Source organism: Nipponia nippon, unplaced genomic scaffold, assembly GCF_047370975.1.
Source record: "Nipponia nippon isolate SJK-2023a ecotype South Korea unplaced genomic scaffold, ASM4737097v1 scaffold_17, whole genome shotgun sequence".
Classification (NCBI taxonomy): Eukaryota; Metazoa; Chordata; class Aves; order Pelecaniformes; family Threskiornithidae; genus Nipponia; species Nipponia nippon.
The window spans coordinates 7,270,715-7,288,442 of record NW_028262333.1 but is presented as its reverse complement, the minus strand read 5'-3'; the positions used below and the strand labels follow the sequence as shown (position 1 = coordinate 7,288,442).

Genomic DNA, 17,728 nt, shown 5'->3' with positions numbered 1-17,728 from the left:
TCCCAAAGATGGAAATATAATTTTAACTTGTCTCTTGAAGCGTGGGACCCAGTTCTGTCTTGTATAGTCCATGGAGCAGGTTGGGTAACGTTTGTCTGGGACCTTATGGACGAGATCACCGACACGAGCGTGTGGTTGAAAATGGAAAAGTAAGTTTGTCTGGCATTTCTCTAAAGTCTTTTATGTGTACTTCCACTGCTTTTTTCCATGACGGATCTACAATTGTGATGATCAAAATGTAAATGGATTAACTAGAGCTTTTTCTCTCTCTTTCTCCCCAGGATCATTCCACAGACAATTCCCCGTTGCTGCCTGTTAATTTTCAGGTAGGTTGATGTGTGCTGGATCCCAGACGTGTGGAGCCAGATGTGGAGAACCGCTGCAAGGCTGACAGCAAGGTGGTGGGGTAAGGTCTTGTGCATAATATAACCTGGTGCCTGACAACCACTGAGTTACAGCTACTTCTGAAGAGGCACTGGGAAGGTGTAAGGGTGGTGCACGTAATGAGAACCGTATCCAGTCTGGAAGGACAAAAAAATTCTTTAAAGGGCGTTTGAGCTTCCACTGGGAGGGCCTTCTGTTCAGTTTTAGGAGATAAATACAAGAATTGGGGAAAAGTGTAGGTTGGAGAAACTAATTTAGCATTTTAAAGGCCACCCTGTAGAGGGCAGAAAGATGCAGGGATCCTTCCCGGGTGGGGATCTCCGCACCTCTGCTCCTTGGGGTCTCGGCATTGCTTCAGCATCTCTCAAATGTTCTTGCCATTTGGAGACAGGTTTAATTGAAAGGTAAAAGCATGGTTATCTAATTTTTTTTTTATTTGAAAGCTGCATCTTTAGGCATCTGAGTATTTTAAGTATCTATCTGACCTGTATTACCTAAGCGAGGACTTTCATATCACTCAGTCTGAAGGCAGAATGCTGGCTGAGGTGACAGAATATTGCCTTTTATCCCTTAAAACACTGCCTGAGATTGATTCGCAGGTAGCACGCTGCATGCCGCTCAGCTTCTCAACGCCTGCTTTATTTGAAGTGATGATTTTTTGCTCCATAACAGGATGCAGTCCAGGATTTATTTTTAATAAAACTGTGGGCATCTTAAGTTGACACTGGACGACTGGAGCTCAGCACTGTACACTTTTTTCACTTACAAGCGGAGGGCCAGTACCGTGTTTCCCCGGTAGCTGCTCTAGACCGTTTATTTTCAGGAGGGCTCAGCAGCAGCCGCCCCGCGGACGAGGCATCCCCACGCTCCCTGAGCTGCTCCCTCCTAGCTCTGTTCATTTCTGCACGCAGACAAACACCAGCCTGCATTTGGGGGGAATGAGTTGAAGCGTATTTTATGGGGAGAAGCAGCGGTAATCGGGTAGGTTGAATATACAAACAAAATATTTGCCAAAGCAAAGCGTGGGATTATTTTCTCTGCAATAATAATTTTTCATCACGAGGTGTCGTAAGGGGACACTTCAGTGTGGCATCTCCACGGTCAGCAAGAACCGGGCTCTCTTCAGGTGTGGGGGTACAAAGTGCCCTGACGCGGGTGCCCTCGGCTCTGGGGTCAGCGCAGGCACGCGGGCAGGTTCGGTAGCATTGCTGTCCGAGGCTGCTCCTTCCCAGCTGTCCCAGCCTCCTCTGTCCCCATCGGAAGGGTGGACTGCATCGCCAGGCAGGAAAAGACACGCAGAAAAGTTTATTGGAAACCATGTAGAACAGGATTTATGTTAAATTCGATAAATGTATTTTAAAGCAATATCTTCTGTGACCGTAGCAATGTTCATCCTGGAAATCTAATGCATTTTACTGTGAATTGTCTGCTTATTTTATTTTCAATTTGATCTTAAATGTGCTTTCACAATGGTAAACTTGGTTATGATGATACAGATTTTCATATACTGCTTCTGTACTTTTTCAGTATTTTCTGCTTGCTGTCTTGCTTTTAACCCTAGGATAAATTGAAGGTTTATAAACTTATTCAGCTATGTTCCTGCAGCTTTCGTATGACCTGAAAATTGTATAAATAGAAAAGGCTGATGTTGTGTCTTTTAAACTTGTGATTGCATGAATATTGCACGCATGAGGCAGGATCGTTTCGGCACTCTACAAGGAGTGATCGTTTCCACTCGGGCCACCTCTCAAAAGCGGCACCCATTCACCATGCTTGGGTCCCTTGCGTGGGGACGGGTAGGTCTGTGTTTACTTCAGTTCAATAACGTCTTTGCCGTAAGAGAGTTTCCACGTGGACACGGGTGACACGCAGCGAGTTGCATGTTGGTGCTTGGCCTCAGGGGTGACAGTGGCATCTGGCCTTGCCATGCTGCGTAGGCCGGTGTTCAGCGGTGTTGGTGTGTGATACAGGCAGCGCTGAAGCAGACTTTTACTGCTATTGCTCCTGCTTTGCATGTGTCACGTAAACAAACCCTGGGGTTTCACTATGAAATACATCGACTGAAGGGCAGAAACTGTTCCGGTGAACCGCAAAGGGGCAGCAAGAGCAGTTTTTGCTCTGCGAAGGCGGCGGTTATGCTCTGCTGAGAAAACCTGCCCTGGTTCACCAGCCACGGCCTCCAAAACTGCCACTGCTCCCTGGGTGCTTGGGAGGCGTTTGCCTCTGGTCCGGGTGGGCTGTGGCAGCGGGATGGGTCCAGTGTCCCTTCCGCCCCGTCGGGCCGAGGGGACCTGCCCATCGTCCCCGTGGGCAGAGCAACACCTGCCCGTCCCAGAGACTGGCCTGAGCAACTGTGGTTGGCAGCACCCGCACCGGCGCTTTGCCGGGGAGCAGGGTGAGAAGGGGGATCCCTTAGGGATGGTGTGGGAGTGCGGGGACAAGCCAGGTGTCCAAACCCGGGGAGCAAAGGGCAACCGAACCTGGGGGACTGAGGGATTTCCTCAGCCTTGTTCTGTTTCACCACAGCAGGGTCAAATGGCAGAATTGCTTACATCCCTACATGCCCTGCTTCGCCCGGGTCTTCCCCCTTCTTCCCACAGAAGAACGAGGTTTTTTCACTACTGTTTTACAGCATCTGGCAAATACACTTTTTGTCAGAAACAGCTTTTAGATTTGAACTTCAAAAAACCAATTTATCTGGTCAATATACTCCAGCCCAAAAGGCGGCTGCAACAGAGCTGGTGTCACCGCTCTCGGTGCCTGCAGCGGTGGGGGAGGCAAGTGACAAAGGCCGGGGGGGGGGGGGAAGCCCCCGGCAGAGGCGGCACTGGCCTGAGCCCCCCAGCAGAGACAACGGCAGCAACCCCCGTGCCAGCCCCGGGGTGCACGGCTGCAGGCAGCGGGGGATCCGGAGACGTGGGGGATCCGGGGACGTGCGCGTCTGCCGAGGTCGCGTCGCCTCCAGGAGAGGTTGATTCAGTCGGGCGCTGTAGCGGCTCTCGCTGACGGACAGCACAGGGGCTGCAGCATTGCCGTGACTGCAAGTGCTCAAGAAGGAAAAACGTGTGTCCTGGACCCCGGGGAAACCGCTGCCAGCGACGGGGAGGTGTGTGGAGGAGCCCCAGAGCCAAGGAGGCACCAGCCCGGCACCAGCATCACCCCCCAGCTCAGGGCTTTGACTGCTGTGTTGTTATTCATCTTATTTTTTAGGAGTCGAACCCCTTTTGTACTTTGTCTTGCTGTGCCTTGATCGTGTCGGTGCGGCACCGCTAAGAGCACTGCGCTCAATGACGTTTTTGAGTTAATTATAGCCTACTCTGCGCATCTTGCACCGATAACCTTAAAGCACTTCTGCTCTGTGATTTATTTAAATACTAATAAATTATACATTTCTGGCACTTTAGTAATTCATGTGAAAATTATTTGGAGTCAACTCAACATAACATACCTCTGTGTGCTCTCTGGTGGCTAAAGATATGTCAGACAACAATTTCATCCACTCTTCACTTTTTAACATGACTTTGGGTTATCTGTGGGTCAAAGAAGAGTGAGAGGACTTCTTGAACAAGCACACTTCCAACCGTTGATGTCCCTATTATGAAAGAGGGAGTTAAGCCTAAATCAGGATAAAAGTATACATGACTGTAAGCATATCTAGGCCTAGGAGAAAGTATTTTCAGGCTGTATTTGTATGCAGTGGAAGCTTTAATATCAGCATGTGGAGATTGATGTGACAAGGAGAAAAGTAATAAGACTTGTTAATTTAAGTACAAAATACATGAATGTCTGAGGTTTGCCTGTGGTGGAAGGAATGGATTCGTACCGATTTACACTGTCCCAAAGCTGTTTGATTGTTCATTTGGGGAAAAGCCTAATAAAGGGCTGCAGAACTTGATGCCACAAGCTTTAGGGTGCTGTGCTTTTCCCTAACCCAGGGGAGGAAAGACCTCCAGAACACAACGTGTGTGGCTTCAAATAGTAAAATCTGCAAAGCTGGGCAGAATTGGATGCAAAGCTTTGCACCGTGTCTGAGCCCGAGCCCACCCGCTGCAGCAAGCAGCCTCACACCCTCACGGGCAGTTTTGCGGAGCAGAGCGAAGACTCCCCTTCCTCTGCCAGGTGATGCTCCTGCGGCAAACCCTCACAAGCAACCACACTGCTTTCCAGCTCCTCTCAAAGCCTATAGAGCTCTGGGTGGGAGAGAGCCCTCTCTGCCCTGCAGAAAGAGCTGGTGCAACGCGTGAGAATCACCAGCAACAGAGCAGTGCTCCAACCAGCACGAAACCATTGTGTAGTGTCCTCTGGAAGCAGAGTTGTAATCTTTAAACCCCCTTCCTGAGCAAGCCTAATTTCATCACAGATTCCTGCGTGGCTGTTGATGCGGCACCTTTTGGGATGCTGTTAGGAGCAGGGAGCCACAACCCTTCCCAGGCAGCCCCATCGGGAGAGCAGCCCCAGCTGCGGGAGCGGGGCTGGCTGCGGGCGCACCAGATGGGCGATGCTATTGCTGTGCTGAAGCTGCTTTCAGAAGGGGTGCAAGCTCCTGTCCCTGTCTGCATCTTAACATGGCTGCATGTTGCCCTAGGCTCGCTCCTCACGCTGCTGCAGCTCAGGGACTGACTTTGAGTAGTTCTCTCCATTGTCCAAGCTCTCACCGGCTTTGGGAGGAGCCAGCACCTTCCCTGCAACGTCTACGCTCCCTGGGTCGCACTTCCCCAGCAAAACCCAAGTAGAAGTATCCCCTGGAGGTCTCACGTTTTTACACAGGCAACATAAACCTTTCCACAACAGGCGGCACGGTGGCACCACCGCATCGGGAGCCTGTGCTGAGTTACACGAACGCGGGGTTGGTGCTGGGTAGAGCCATGTTGCCCACAGGTCCTGCACGGCAGCCGAGTGCCGAGTTAGGAGGCAAGTGGGGCGTTCCTTCGGGAATACGCCCCAGGGATTTCTCTAATGCTTTTCATGCATAAACTTTTTACTACTTTGGAAATATTTCTTGCCCTCTAACCACCACGCTTGTGGCTAAATGTAAAGCAGCTTAGAAACTTGAGATGTTCTTCTCCTGACGACAACAAGGCATCTTGGTGGGTCTGATAGGCAAAAAACTGTGCAAGAAGCAGAGATGTCACACGGAAGACAGACAGAGCTGCTAAAACACCGTGTAACACGTGCAGCCAGCAAGTGCCTGCTATGGCAAAGGGCACTCGGAGGCGTGCAGACAGCCGGCCCTGCACGGCCCCGCGTCCTCTTCGCCGGGAGCCACGTGAACCTGGGGCCCATCGGCGCTGGCACCGACGTGGGCTCGCATGGGCACGTCGTGACGGCACACCCGCTCGGGCCGGTGACCGTTTGTTTCCCCTGAGCTCGGATGCAGCAGTCGGTGTGACTTCTTCAATTAAACCCCAAGAAATCTGACCGTGGAAGGGATGAGTTTAACATCAGGTGACAGGACTTCTCCCCACCCCCCTTTGACTGTTGCATTTTAATTTCAAATTTTAATGAAGATTTCAGGGAGCATTAACATAACAGGGATGTGAAGGCAGCAGAAAGCCGAATAATTTTACAGAGCTACAGGGCACAGCAGCACCCAACAACTTCCCGATGTCCGTGCTCCCTGCAGCTCAGCCCGCAGGGCATCGGCCGCCTCCAGGGGGGCAGACCCTCACAGGCCTCCTCTCCTGGAAACCCTCGGTGCGGGGTCCCATGGTGCCTCATCAAACTGGAACAAATGCAGATGCAATGGAAAATTGTTTGTTAGAGCACCTGGAGTGGGAAAATTCTAGGTTTGGTTATTAAACTGATAATCAGCTTGTTTGGGGATCCTAGGAGGGAAAGACTTTATCTGTTGCAACTATAGCTATAGCTCCAGGTTTTAATCAACTTGACCTTCTTCTTGGACTAGTTTTAAGATGCAGTGGCTCTAATGGAATTTTGAATCATGTTGGACATGTAGAGAAGAGATTTTGTACTATGGGCAAGTCTTAAAATCCTTTCGATTTGGAAAGATTTTTCCAATTTTTTTTTTTCCCACTTTGAAACTGGAAAAATTATATATTTGGTCTTACTGCTTTATAGATGATGATCAAACATGGTAAATATGAGACAAACAGCTATGGTGGGAGCAACGTGTGAGGATGCTGAACTGCTTTCTCTGGCACTGTTGGCCTGAGTTTTCTTATTGTTGAATTTTGCTGGGCAGCGCAGGGTCAGGACTATTCCTGCTCCACACACTTTGTGTTCCTTTGGTTGGACGTGGAGGCAAACGCCCCTTGCTGAATTAGATGGTGGATGTTTAAGAGTCTCTGCTTAAATGCACACTGAACAGTCCTCACTCTGCTCTTCTTCAAGAAATAAACAATTTCACAGCAACCAAAAAAATAGCTTCAGGACAGTGAATTTTGGCAAAGCAAGAGGATTGAGTCCTTTTTTTGGCTACATGATCTTTGTTTCTTTGAAGGAAATATATTTTTTATTTTGTTTAACATTTCAAGCTCTTGTTTGAAAGCAACTTGTTCTCTAATTATGTTTTGATTTCTTTTTTTTAATTTTTTTTTCTAAACAAAGCCATTAATTTTTAAGTGTGTTCCGTTAGGCAAATTCTGAACAGCAACATCTTTCTCGGTTCAGTTCATTACATTCACCCAGATAAAGGCCCAGCATGAAAAGTCAGCCCCAAAAACCTGCCTACAGTTTCCATTCCTCCTGCCGTCGGGCGTCCCCGCTGCGGTGCTGTCCCCGGGACCCAGCAGTGAGCCGCTGGCCTCCAACCGGGGCACAAAGGGCCAGAAGTGCCAAATGCAGGTTTTCTTCAAATATTCGGTCTCCATTTCAGGCCTGAGCAGCTGAATCCTGGTTCTTCCTTTTTCCTGTGGTTGGATTTTTGTTTTCCTTGTCTCATTCCCTTGATTTTTCCTATGAAGGGCTGACTCCAGGGGCCTGGAACCCAGCTGGGGAGCTCCCCATAGCTTCTTCCCTGCAGTTTGGTCCTGTCTGCAGCTGATGTTGAGCTGGAGAGCGTTTCAGTTCAATCTTATAACAACAGATGGCATTAAAAAGTAGCAGCGATCCTGGACTCCTGACGGAGAAATATGCAAACTAAGGGCAAGACTTCGGGGGCAGGCGGGTAAAACATATCAATGTTGTTCTTTCTCCATCTTCCCCAAGATTGCCCTGACAAAGATACAGCTGTTTGACTTGTTGATTAGCAAAAACATTAGCAGACCTACTGTTTCAGACATGAATAATTAATGTTTGTTCCTCATTAATTTCTTGTGGAACAGAGTCCTGTTAGACTACGTTTAGATGTATTTCTAGAATTAGGAGCAAATATAACAAGAAAGAGATGCCTGACAGATAAGTGCTCTGTTCCACACACAGCCCCCCCCCGGAAAATATTGTCATGTTGCTCCTATTATCTCCATCAGGAACAGATAGTGTTTATTTTTAACAAGCATCGATGTGTCCTTTGTGGCAATTTTAATTTCAGGGAATGATACAAGAAACGAGTTCTATAATTCATGCACGTTACAAACGAGTACAGGGAAGACCTCCCAGTTAGCATGAACTGTCTGGTATCTTGCATTCCTGGGACCTCAAATCAAAGCCTTGTTTACTGAAAAATTCAAAAATAAGATTGCATCAGTTTTCCAAATGCTACTGCTAGAAGACAGGCTGTTTGTTCTGCCTCCATTAAACAAGCATTTTAATGCTGCAGCAGAGCTTTGGCACTTCTAATTTTCTAATACAGTCACAATGCTTTTCTAATACTAAAGGCTTTTTTAGTTTTGATCTAGGATTAATACTCGCAAACACCCCCTCAGCCTTCTGGAGCTGCCTGTGCCCGCTGCCTGTGACCAGTAACATGCCCAAGACTTTGCTCCCCGAGAGCTCCTCTGCATGCAGCCAGCAAAACTTCATTTTGGTTTTTAATTACAGAAGATGAGAGTGAGTACTTACAATTCAGTCTGAAGCAACGCACAAAGCCCAGGTAATTCCCCTTTCCTCTCCTTGGAAGGAAGTTCAGCAACTGGCCTGACGGCCGAGTCCTTCGGGAGCAGGGTCCAGTGGGCTAGCGTGTGGTAACCCAGACTTTCCAGGTCTCAGCCATGCCAGCAGGCACAAGGTAGGAACAGCAAAAGACAAATCATGGAAGAGAAAGATATGGGACAAAAGCACATGTCGCAAAATCCGCTTGTTGAGTCAGATTAGTTGCACGTGCTGTTGTTAATGGGCCAGCACCGAGACCCACAGCCAGTGCGGAAAACGGGTGGTCACCACCAGGGACTGGCGGGGATGTCTGGTACGCCCAGGGGACATCGGGCAGAGCCAGGGCACGGAGCCACCCCGGCCGGCTGGGAAAGCCCATGCTTGGAGCCGAGTGTACTGATCCACTTGGGTGATGGTGGCGGAGCTGCATGGCTCAGGAGCGCTTGCTACCAGAGCAGGTTGGTAACGCTGATGAGACAAGTACTTACTGGAAACTTTTGTTGCTCTTGTCTCAATGAAATGCCGTGCCTTTATTGTTCTCTCAAATCCCTGTAAGAAGGAGTAATCTGGCAGTCACAGAATGATTAAGAGATGGTGTCTGCAGCCGTGTAACTATGTACATTGCAGTTTTCTGACTTTTAATTTACTGTCAGTATTCTCTTCCAGGCTCTGGCAATTTTCAGGGTAAGCAGTCTGTCAGCGAAAGCTGTGAGTCCTGCTGTGGGTTTATGTTACTTCACTGAAGGGCCTTTTCCCTGGGTGGATGCCGGGCGTCTGCTGCGGCAAGCTCCGAACCCGCTCTGCCGCGTGGCAGGCACCTCAGTGCGCCCTGCCCTGCACGCACCACGCGCTCCAGCCCCAGGGAGAGCGCAGGCACCGTCCCCTGTCCCTCACAACCCCGGTCCTTACGACCAGCCCAGCTCCCCAGACCCACGGCTCCGGGTCTTCATCTGCTTCTCTGAAAGAGGAACACCGGCACCAGCAGCAACCTTTATTTTCCTGAGTTGTGCCAGGTTGGTCAGACTGACCCTGGCCGTACGGGGGCTGTATGTTGAACACTCACTGCAAATTTTTGGTTGTGTTTACTGTCAGCGTGCAGCTCAGTGACTGGAGCTGCGGGGCTTTACCAGGTGCTGTGGGATGTGCTAGCTTTGCTTTCACAGCCCATCTTCGTGACTATCGGAGATGCGCACCTTGGGCTCCCCCCTGCAGCAGCTGGTGGGAACATCCCTCCTGTGGCTCCATGCTTCTTCCCGTCTCCAAGTTCACCCCTGCCCGCTGGACTGTGGTGGCCCTCGGCAAGCTGCTGAGCGCCCCAGCGCCTGGCCCGTTGACACAGGGAGGTGGCTCAGGAGTGGTGGAAATGTGCTTTTGTCTTAAACTGCCTGTAAGATCTCTGCTGCAGGACCCGGCTGAGGATCTCTGCTGAGTGGTACCCTTGTGGCGATGCCACTCGCAGCTTTTCTCTCTTAAATAATTTCCAACCCCACACACACTTGTATTGAAAACTTCCCAGAATGACGATGGTCCTTCCCTGGTCCCTCGCTTTAACCCTTAAAGTTCTTCTTCAAAACACCCTTACAGCTCCTCTCATTCTCTCCAGCCCTCTCTCCTGGGTCAGGCCCCAGCTGACCTCCCACTGTACCCGCACCAAGGTGCAGTTATAACTCCGGCATGCTCCTGCCTCTCTGTTTAACCCCACTACTTTCAGCCCTGCGGAGGAATGGGCTGCTCTAAAACCCGAGTGCTCTGGGTGACACTCTATAGCCTCGGAGACTTCCTCGCTGTCAGACCCCTCTCCTTTGAAAGCCTGACACGCTGTGGCCTCGCTACTGAGCCGGGCAGCTCCTGTAACTTAGCAACTTTCTTTTTGCTTTGTTAAGTTGGGCTCTTCAATCTCCTTAATGAATAAGAGAATCAAGCCAGGTAATTGATGCTTGGCCGTTTAGCTGATGAATAATTGACTGTCTGGGTAATCCTAGATATTTCCTCGATCAGATTGTGCAGTGGAACAGCCGTATCATGCCGGGCGCAGCGTGGCTTGTGCTTTTCGGGTACGAGAAATGTGCTGTGTAAACCCAGGTTCTGCAGGAGCCTTCCAAAGTTGGCGCTCATCACTCGTCCTTCACACGGATCAGGCATTTTGTGATAACAGGCTGCACCTCAGCACCAGAACTTACTTTATCACGTGAATCTTGAGTCAGGTCTGAAAAACATGACTTCTTTTTTGGATACAGAGTGAGGACAAATGCCAGGACGTGACAAAGAAACCCCCCCAGGACTCGGGGTGGGCAGGACAGGGGAGCAAAGGCTCCGAGGCAGGAGACAGAAAGTGGGTGCGCATGGCTGTGTGCCCCCAGCGAGGAACAGGAGAGTATCTTTGTGTTAGCTGTGCACGCTTTAGCTTACTCGCAGGCCGCGAAAGGTGAAGCATTGCAGTAGTCTGCCCCAGAAGAGACAGATTTGCAGGAAATTACGTGGTTGATTTAAATAGCCAGTGAAGAAAACTTAATGGGGCAAGTTATGTTGGCTTTGTGACTGTAATAGGTAGTGCGGCTTACAGCCCGTTGTAGAGAGGATGTTAGCACAAATTGTGTGTTAAAGAACACGTTTATATTTCAAACTTCCCATCAGTCCTGTGTAAAGATTTAGTGTATAATTTTTAAACTGAATTGAATGAATACAATGACACCAAGAGCCTATCGACAATACTCTCTGACTGTGAGAGTCTTTGAATTAAATTCTAAATAAGAACAGAATATTTTTATATATTAGGAAAATGGATAGCAATCTTTGAATTGTGACAAAGAATAAAAAAGCACACGCTTTTAATCTGACTTTTACCTTCATATTTTCAATGAGTCACTAGTGATGTTTCATCAGAGTATTGGTTTGGTGGGGTTTTTTCTTCCAGAAATACTATTAATTATTTACTAGTATGTGAATGATCTCTGAAATCTATTGCAGTGACACCTTTGAGTCTGCAGATAGTTTCTGATGGCAAACCATCTGGGCTCTTTTAACTTGTTATTGTTTATCCTTTGGACTTCTCTCCTCTGTTTGTAAGGTGTAACATCAGTAGACAGAGCCAGGAACATCAATATTTTACAGCTTTAATTAAAGGGAGCTCAGCAGCTAGATTACCCAGTCCGGTTTCGTTCAAAGCTGCCTTCAGGAGGGAAGGGAAAGACTGTGCTTAAAAGAGGCGGTCAGGAAAGGTGTTCCTGGGGTGGGCTGTGACAGAAGACGGGTCTGAGCTGTGACACGAGCCCCGAACCGAGCTCTGTATCCAAACGTGTGATGCTTGGCTGCGACGCATCCTCCCAACGGCGCGTGCAGCTTCACACGGGAGCAGGGGAAGGAGGTGTTTGAGGGCTCCGACATCTCCTCTCTGCTTGAAAGGGAAGGAAGCAACAGCAGAGAGATGGAAAAAAGTGCCAGCCCAGTGCAAATGCTCTCGGAGCCAGGGATGGGGAGACGTGCTCTGACGAACAGGCACTACCTCGGGCTTTATACCCAGCTTTCTGTTTGCATCTTCTTATTTATTTACGTTAACCAGCCAGCACTAAATAAAGGGAGGATTAAAACAAAACAAAACAAAGGCCTGAAACTTATCCCTCTATTAATTACTTCCAACATAGCAGAACTGCCTATAAATATGGTGCCACTTTAGATAAAACTTTCATGCAGCTATTTAGGCCCTCTGAAATATAAATGATTTCCTTTAAATTTTTTATCGTAAATCAGGGCACGGAGCTTTGCGACAACGCACTGGTTTCCCCCCCAACGGGAGGAAGCTGCTTTGCCAGCCGCTCTTCGCCTCTGGCAGCCCCATCCCTGCGCCCCTTCCCCGGCTGCGCACCTCGGGCGGGGAGCGCCGGGGCGGGGCGGCCGCGGCCCTGCGCGCCCCGCGCATCCACCCCGCGCATCCTGCGCGCCCCCGTGGCGGGCGCTGTCCGCGGTGCTGCCGGCCCGGAGCCCCCGCTGCCGCCCCGCCGCCGCCCCCGCCGCTGCCCGCCCGGCCCCGCTCCGGCCCCGTCCGAGCCCCGCTCCGTTTCGGGCCGGGCCGAGCCACGGTGCGAGGGGGAGGCTCCCGGCGGGGAGCGCTCGGCTCGGTGCCGCGGTGCGGGACCGGTGCGTGAAACCTCCCCTAAACCCCGTTACCGGCTGAGCCGGGCTCGCAGCCAGCGGCCCCCCCACCCCTCTGCCGTGCAGAGCCCGGGCAGAGGGCCCCAGCTCACCCCCCAGGCTGCTGCTGCCAGAAACAAGTACTTTTTCAGAGCCTTTTTTCTTATTTCTTTTCAGGTACGTTTCTCAGCGCCTTGTCCCATCAGCTCAATCTACGCGCCTGCAGCTTTTTGGGGGAGAACAGCCCTCTCAATACCCACAGCAGACTGTGAAGCTTTCTTTTTGGAGTGAATTATAAAATAGGTTACTTCTTGTCATTTAGCCTGCATTTTCACCTGCTTTGAGATACAGAGGCAAGCTGTTGCAAGCATCTTCGGTGCGTGCGTATTTCCTAAATGAAAAGCATTTCACCACAGAAGTAGTTCCTCTTCTTTGCTCCGGCCATCACACCAAAGCCAATACATTTGTCAGGAAACCAAGACAGCAACTCCTTTGGCTCCTGATCTATTTTTATTAAGGCTCATGAAACTCTTGGAAACTTTAAATCTAGGCATAGATTTTAATTTTGTTTAAGAACTTCAAATTTCACACTTGCAAAATACTTACATCCCTAGACCATCGAAGTCTAGTAGTGTCTGAAGATGTGTGAAGATTAGGAGAAAGCAAAACTAAAACGACAGCTCAACAGCAGAGTTACGCCAGCTTCAGCACTATTTTTCTCGGGGGGATCGTTGTTTGTCTGTTCTCTCATACCAAGTCGAGGATCAGATGTTTCCAGCCCGCAATACCTATGTGACCGCGGCACAGCTCTGATTCACCAGCCAGCTTACGGGGGCTTAACTCACTCAACATCTCTCAGCTTACTCTACTCTCCTGTACTTGAGAGTGTATTTCACAGGACATATGGGGCAGGGGGAGCATCTGTGTCTGTGTGTCTGTGTGTGTTTGCAGAGCAATTTCAGCCACCGAGGGAAGGGCAGCACTGGTACTACCCTGATCCACCTCTGCGCCCGAAGCTGCGGCTCTGGTCAGGGATCTTAGAGGCTCTCTGGAACTTGAAGCTGCACCAGACATTTAAGAAGCCCCATACTCTACCCAGACAGATAGATTTCTCACAATTTCCTATGAAGACCTTCCTCGGTGGAAGTACTTCCTTGCACTTTCTGAGTTTTAACAGCAGTCCTGCCTGCAGTCCCCCAGTAACCCTGTAGCGCTGACGGACAGTTGAATTTTCCTCTGCCTGGCCCGTCCTCCCGTGCAGGTACCGCAGGCCCTGGGCCTGGCCCTGCTGCTTGGCTTTCAGTGGGGGATTTGCCTGAGTAAGAAGTGCAGGATGGATCCCCGAGTGCCATGTGAGCGTCTGAAGGGACTGGGTGCCAGAGGAGGGGTGCTGGGCAGTTTAAATCCAAGCTCGTGGCGGCTGGGTGCTTGATTTGGCGGCACCTCGGGAGGAGCTGGAGCACTGCCTGCTTTCCCAGCCGGCTGTGGCACAGCGTTCTTACATTAAGGCAGTGCTGTAAGGTGTCTGTTAGTCATGCAGGAACCACAAAAGACGCGTTCCCTTTGATGCACTGTGGCTTGTTTGGTTTATCCCCCTGGCAGCATCAGTCCCCGGCCTTGGGGAGCTGCAGGGGAGATTTTTGGTGATGGGCAAGTGGCCGGTGCCAGCAGCAGCTGGGCGCAGCCACAGCAAACACCCCGGCAGCAGGTCCCTGAGCAAGGATGGTCCCTCTGCTCCAAACTTCAGCCCGGGGGCTTTACCCACGGAGAGACGCCCCCTCCTCCCGTCCCTTTCCCTCGGGACCTGCCGCCTTGCATCCCCCAGACGCTCCTCGCCGGCCGCGGGAAGGGCAGGATTCGAGCGGGGGGCACAGCCGGGCCCCGCCGAGGGGGTGCCCGGCCCGGCCGGGGGCTGCGAGTCGCTCCCGGCCCCGGCCCCCCGCCGGCAGCCGGCCCGCCCCGACGGCGCGTCCCGCCGCCCCGAGAGGGGGGCCGGGGGCCGGGGCGTCCTGCTGCCCGTCTGCTGCCCGTGTGCTGCCCGCGCTGCCCGCGCTGCCCGGGGCTCCCCGCGGCGCAGCACGCCTGCGCAGGGCGCGGGCCCCGGGGCTGGCAGGCAGCGTGTAAGATGAGTGAAGAAGCGGGAGGGGGGGGCGAGCGGGCGCGCAGGGGAAGCTCTGCCATCGAAAATCGCTCACTTGGGCAGTGGCGAGCCAGAGAGACAACCCTGAGCCGATGTCAGGGGCTGCCTACCTGCGAGGTGCGCAAAGATGATGGCCATGAACGCCAAGCAGCCGTTCGCCATGCACGCCGCCCTCCAGGAGCCCAAGTTCTCCAGCCTGCACTCCAGCGCGGAGGCAATGCGCAGAGTTTGCCTCCCGGCCCCGCAGGTATGTAGATGAAGCATAATTACCGCTTTAAGGCACATTTTCTGACAGGCACCGGCTTAATGTTTTTTTCATGTCGCCAGAACAATCGCGCGTCTCGGAACCTCTCTCCCCCCTCTCCCGCTCCCGTCTCTGATCCACACGTCTGCGCGAGCAGGGCTGCTGCCTTCATATTAATTTTTATGACCTGAGCTCTGAGGAGGAATCGCGGTGCCGGGGCAGGTTTTTCATCCGGAGATGACAGTATTCCCCACTGACTCCACCATGCGCGTTCTTGCTCGCAGCTGCAGGGCAATATATTCGGGAGCTTTGATGAGAACCTGCTGGCCCGCGCCGAGGCTCTGGCGACCGTCGACATCGTCCCCCACGCCAAGGGCCACCACCACCACCACCCCTTCAAGCCGGACACCACCTACCACGCCATGAGCGGGGTCCCCTGCGCCGCCGCCGCCGCCCTCCCGCACCCCGCCGCCCTCGCCGCCCACCCGCACCCGCTCCCGCACCCGGCGCTGGACGGCGGCGACCTCCTGGAGCATCTCTCGCCCTCGCTGGCCGTCGGCGGGTTGGCCGAGCCCCCCGCCCTGCCCGCCCCGCTGCCCCCGCACCCGCTGGCCGCCGCGGGCCCCCTGGCCGTGGGCGTGGGCCCCCCGGGGGGCCCGGCGCCGCCGCCCGCCGCCCCCGAGGCGGAGTCGGACCCGCGGGAGCTGGAGGCCTTCGCCGAGCGCTTCAAGCAGCGGCGGGTCCGGCTGGGGGTGACCCAGGCCGACGTGGGGGCGGCTCTGGCGGCGCTGAAGCTGCCGGGCGTGGGCTCCCTCAGCCAGAGCACGATCTGCCGCTTCGAGTCGCTGACGCTGTCGCACAACAACATGACGGCGCTGCGGCCGGTGCTGCAGGCCTGGCTGGAGGGCGCCGAGGCCGCTCACCGCGACCGCGCCGCCGGGCCCGAGCTGCTGCTGGCCGGAGCCGAGCGCAAGCGCAAGCGGACCTCGATCGCCGCGCCCGAGAAGCGCTCGCTGGAGGCCTACTTCGCCCTCCAGCCCCGGCCCTCCTCCGAGAAGATCGCCGCCATCGCCGAGAAGCTGGACCTCAAGAAGAACGTGGTGCGCGTCTGGTTCTGCAACCAGCGCCAGAAGCAGAAGCGCATGAAGTACTCGGCGGTGCACTGACGGCGCCCGCCCCCGGCCCCGCCGCACCGGCCCCGGCCCCGGCCGCCCCGACGGCGCGGACCCCCGGGACGGGACGGCCCCGAGCCCCCCCCCGCCCCGCCGAGGCATCCCCGCAGCGCCAGCCCGCCCGCCCCGGCACCGGAGCCGAGCGCGGCGGCAGGCGGTGGGGCCGGGCGGGGGAGCGGGGCCGCACCGGGGAGCGGGGCCGCGCGGTTTCCGCCGTTCCCCGGGCTCCGTTCCGCGACGGGCAGAGCCGCCGGGCGCCCCGGGGCCGGGCCGCGCTCGGTCCCGCTCCCCTCCGTCGGTCCGTCGGCCCCTCCGCCCCGTCCCGCCGCGCAGAGCTCCGAGCCAGCGCCGCTCCCCACCCCACTCCGGAATAAATCTTTATTTTTCAACCCGAAGGGACGTGTCTTTCCTCGCCGCCCCGCGCCGCCAGCACCGAAGAAAATACTTGCAAAAATACTGCAAAACCAACGAAAAGCCTTCGGCGGGGCGTCCCCCCGGGGAAGGGGGACGAGGCTTCGCCCCGCCGGGCCCCCGTGGTGCCATCGGCGCCGCCGCGCCGCCGCCCCGGCCCCGCTCCGCGCCCGCGGACCGCGGCGGACGGGACCCCGCAGCCGCCCCCCGCCGGCCCCGGGGCGCCTCCCGCCCGTCGGGGGCGAACAAAAAATCCCCCCGACAAAACCTATGGCGAGTTCATTTCTAATGCTGTTTAAAAGGGGAAAAGGCTTTTATTTACGATTCCCAGAAGCACCTTAACGATTAAAAATTAATGATCGAAGCGCGAGCCTCCTCTGAATATTTCACTTTAGCATTTCAATGAGGGACAAACATCAAACCTTAGAACCGGGTCTCACCCTCCTCCCCCATTAGGGAAGGACCTTACAAATTCAGCCTTTTAATTGCAGGTCGCCGGGAAGCCAGAACTCTCCCTCGCTCCGTGTTTTTCCAATCGGCCCCAATGATTTTTCCCCAATCAAATGTCCTTTAATAATAAATGCCCATATGCCATTACATTATATTGTGGGTTCTGAAAATTTAAAATAAGGCTGATGCAATATTAATCGCCTACCGTAGTATAAAAGGGGCAGAAGGCGACTCAGACGGCATCCTTCCCCCGCTGCCCACTCGGACTTCGGCCGATGCTCTCCGCCGCACGGCTCCCACTGCCGCCGGGCGCGGGGGCTTTGGGCCGGCGTCGTTACACGAACAAGCCAGGTAAGAGGCGGGTTTTTTTCTCTTCCCTCGTCCCCGTGCATCGCTGCGAGAATCCCCCCGCCGCCTCCCCCGGGGGTCGCGGCTGCTCCCCCCCGGCCCCGGCTCGGGCTGGGGACCGGCCCCGGCGGCCGTCGGGGCGAGGGGGCGCCTCCGTCCCGGCGGGGCCGGGCTGCGGCTGGACGGGGCGGGAGCGGGGCTCGGGTGCGGTGGTGCCCGGCGGAGGGGCCGCGCCCGGCGCGGTGCCGCTCTCTCGGCCGCCCCGGAGCGCGGAGCGCCGGGACCCGCCGCCCCCCCGGCTCGCCGGCAGCCCCCTCCCAGGGCCCCGCGGCCGGGCGAGAGGCAGCAGCCTCGCACGGGAAGGAGAGATCCAGCCTGAAACCCAGGCAGAGCCGCTGCAGGCCGGGCACCGCAAACTCGCACCGTTTCACAAGCCTTCCAGCATGGAACAGAAATAACTTA

General features: G+C 54.2%; 1 protein-coding gene across 1 annotated transcript; it reads left to right on the top strand.

The window, feature by feature from the left end:
• Positions 1–14,768: 14,768 nt before the first annotated feature.
• Positions 14,769–16,051, top strand: POU4F3 (POU class 4 homeobox 3). The gene is made up of 2 exons (XM_087753563.1): positions 14,769–14,888; positions 15,170–16,051. Exons 1-2 carry the CDS (start codon positions 14,769–14,771, stop codon positions 16,049–16,051), a joined length of 1,002 nt encoding a protein of 333 aa, XP_087609689.1.
• The last annotated feature ends 1,677 nt before the right edge of the window (positions 16,052–17,728 follow it).

Bases quoted from the DNA above. Each gene is read 5' to 3' on its own strand.
- POU4F3 (XM_087753563.1), top strand. From the start codon at position 14,769: ATGATGGCCATGAACGCCAAGCAGCCGTTCGCCATGCACGCCGCCCTC. The intron at 14,889-15,169 runs GTATGTAGATGA...TCTTGCTCGCAG, and splicing joins TTTGCCTCCCGGCCCCGCAG to CTGCAGGGCAATATATTCGG.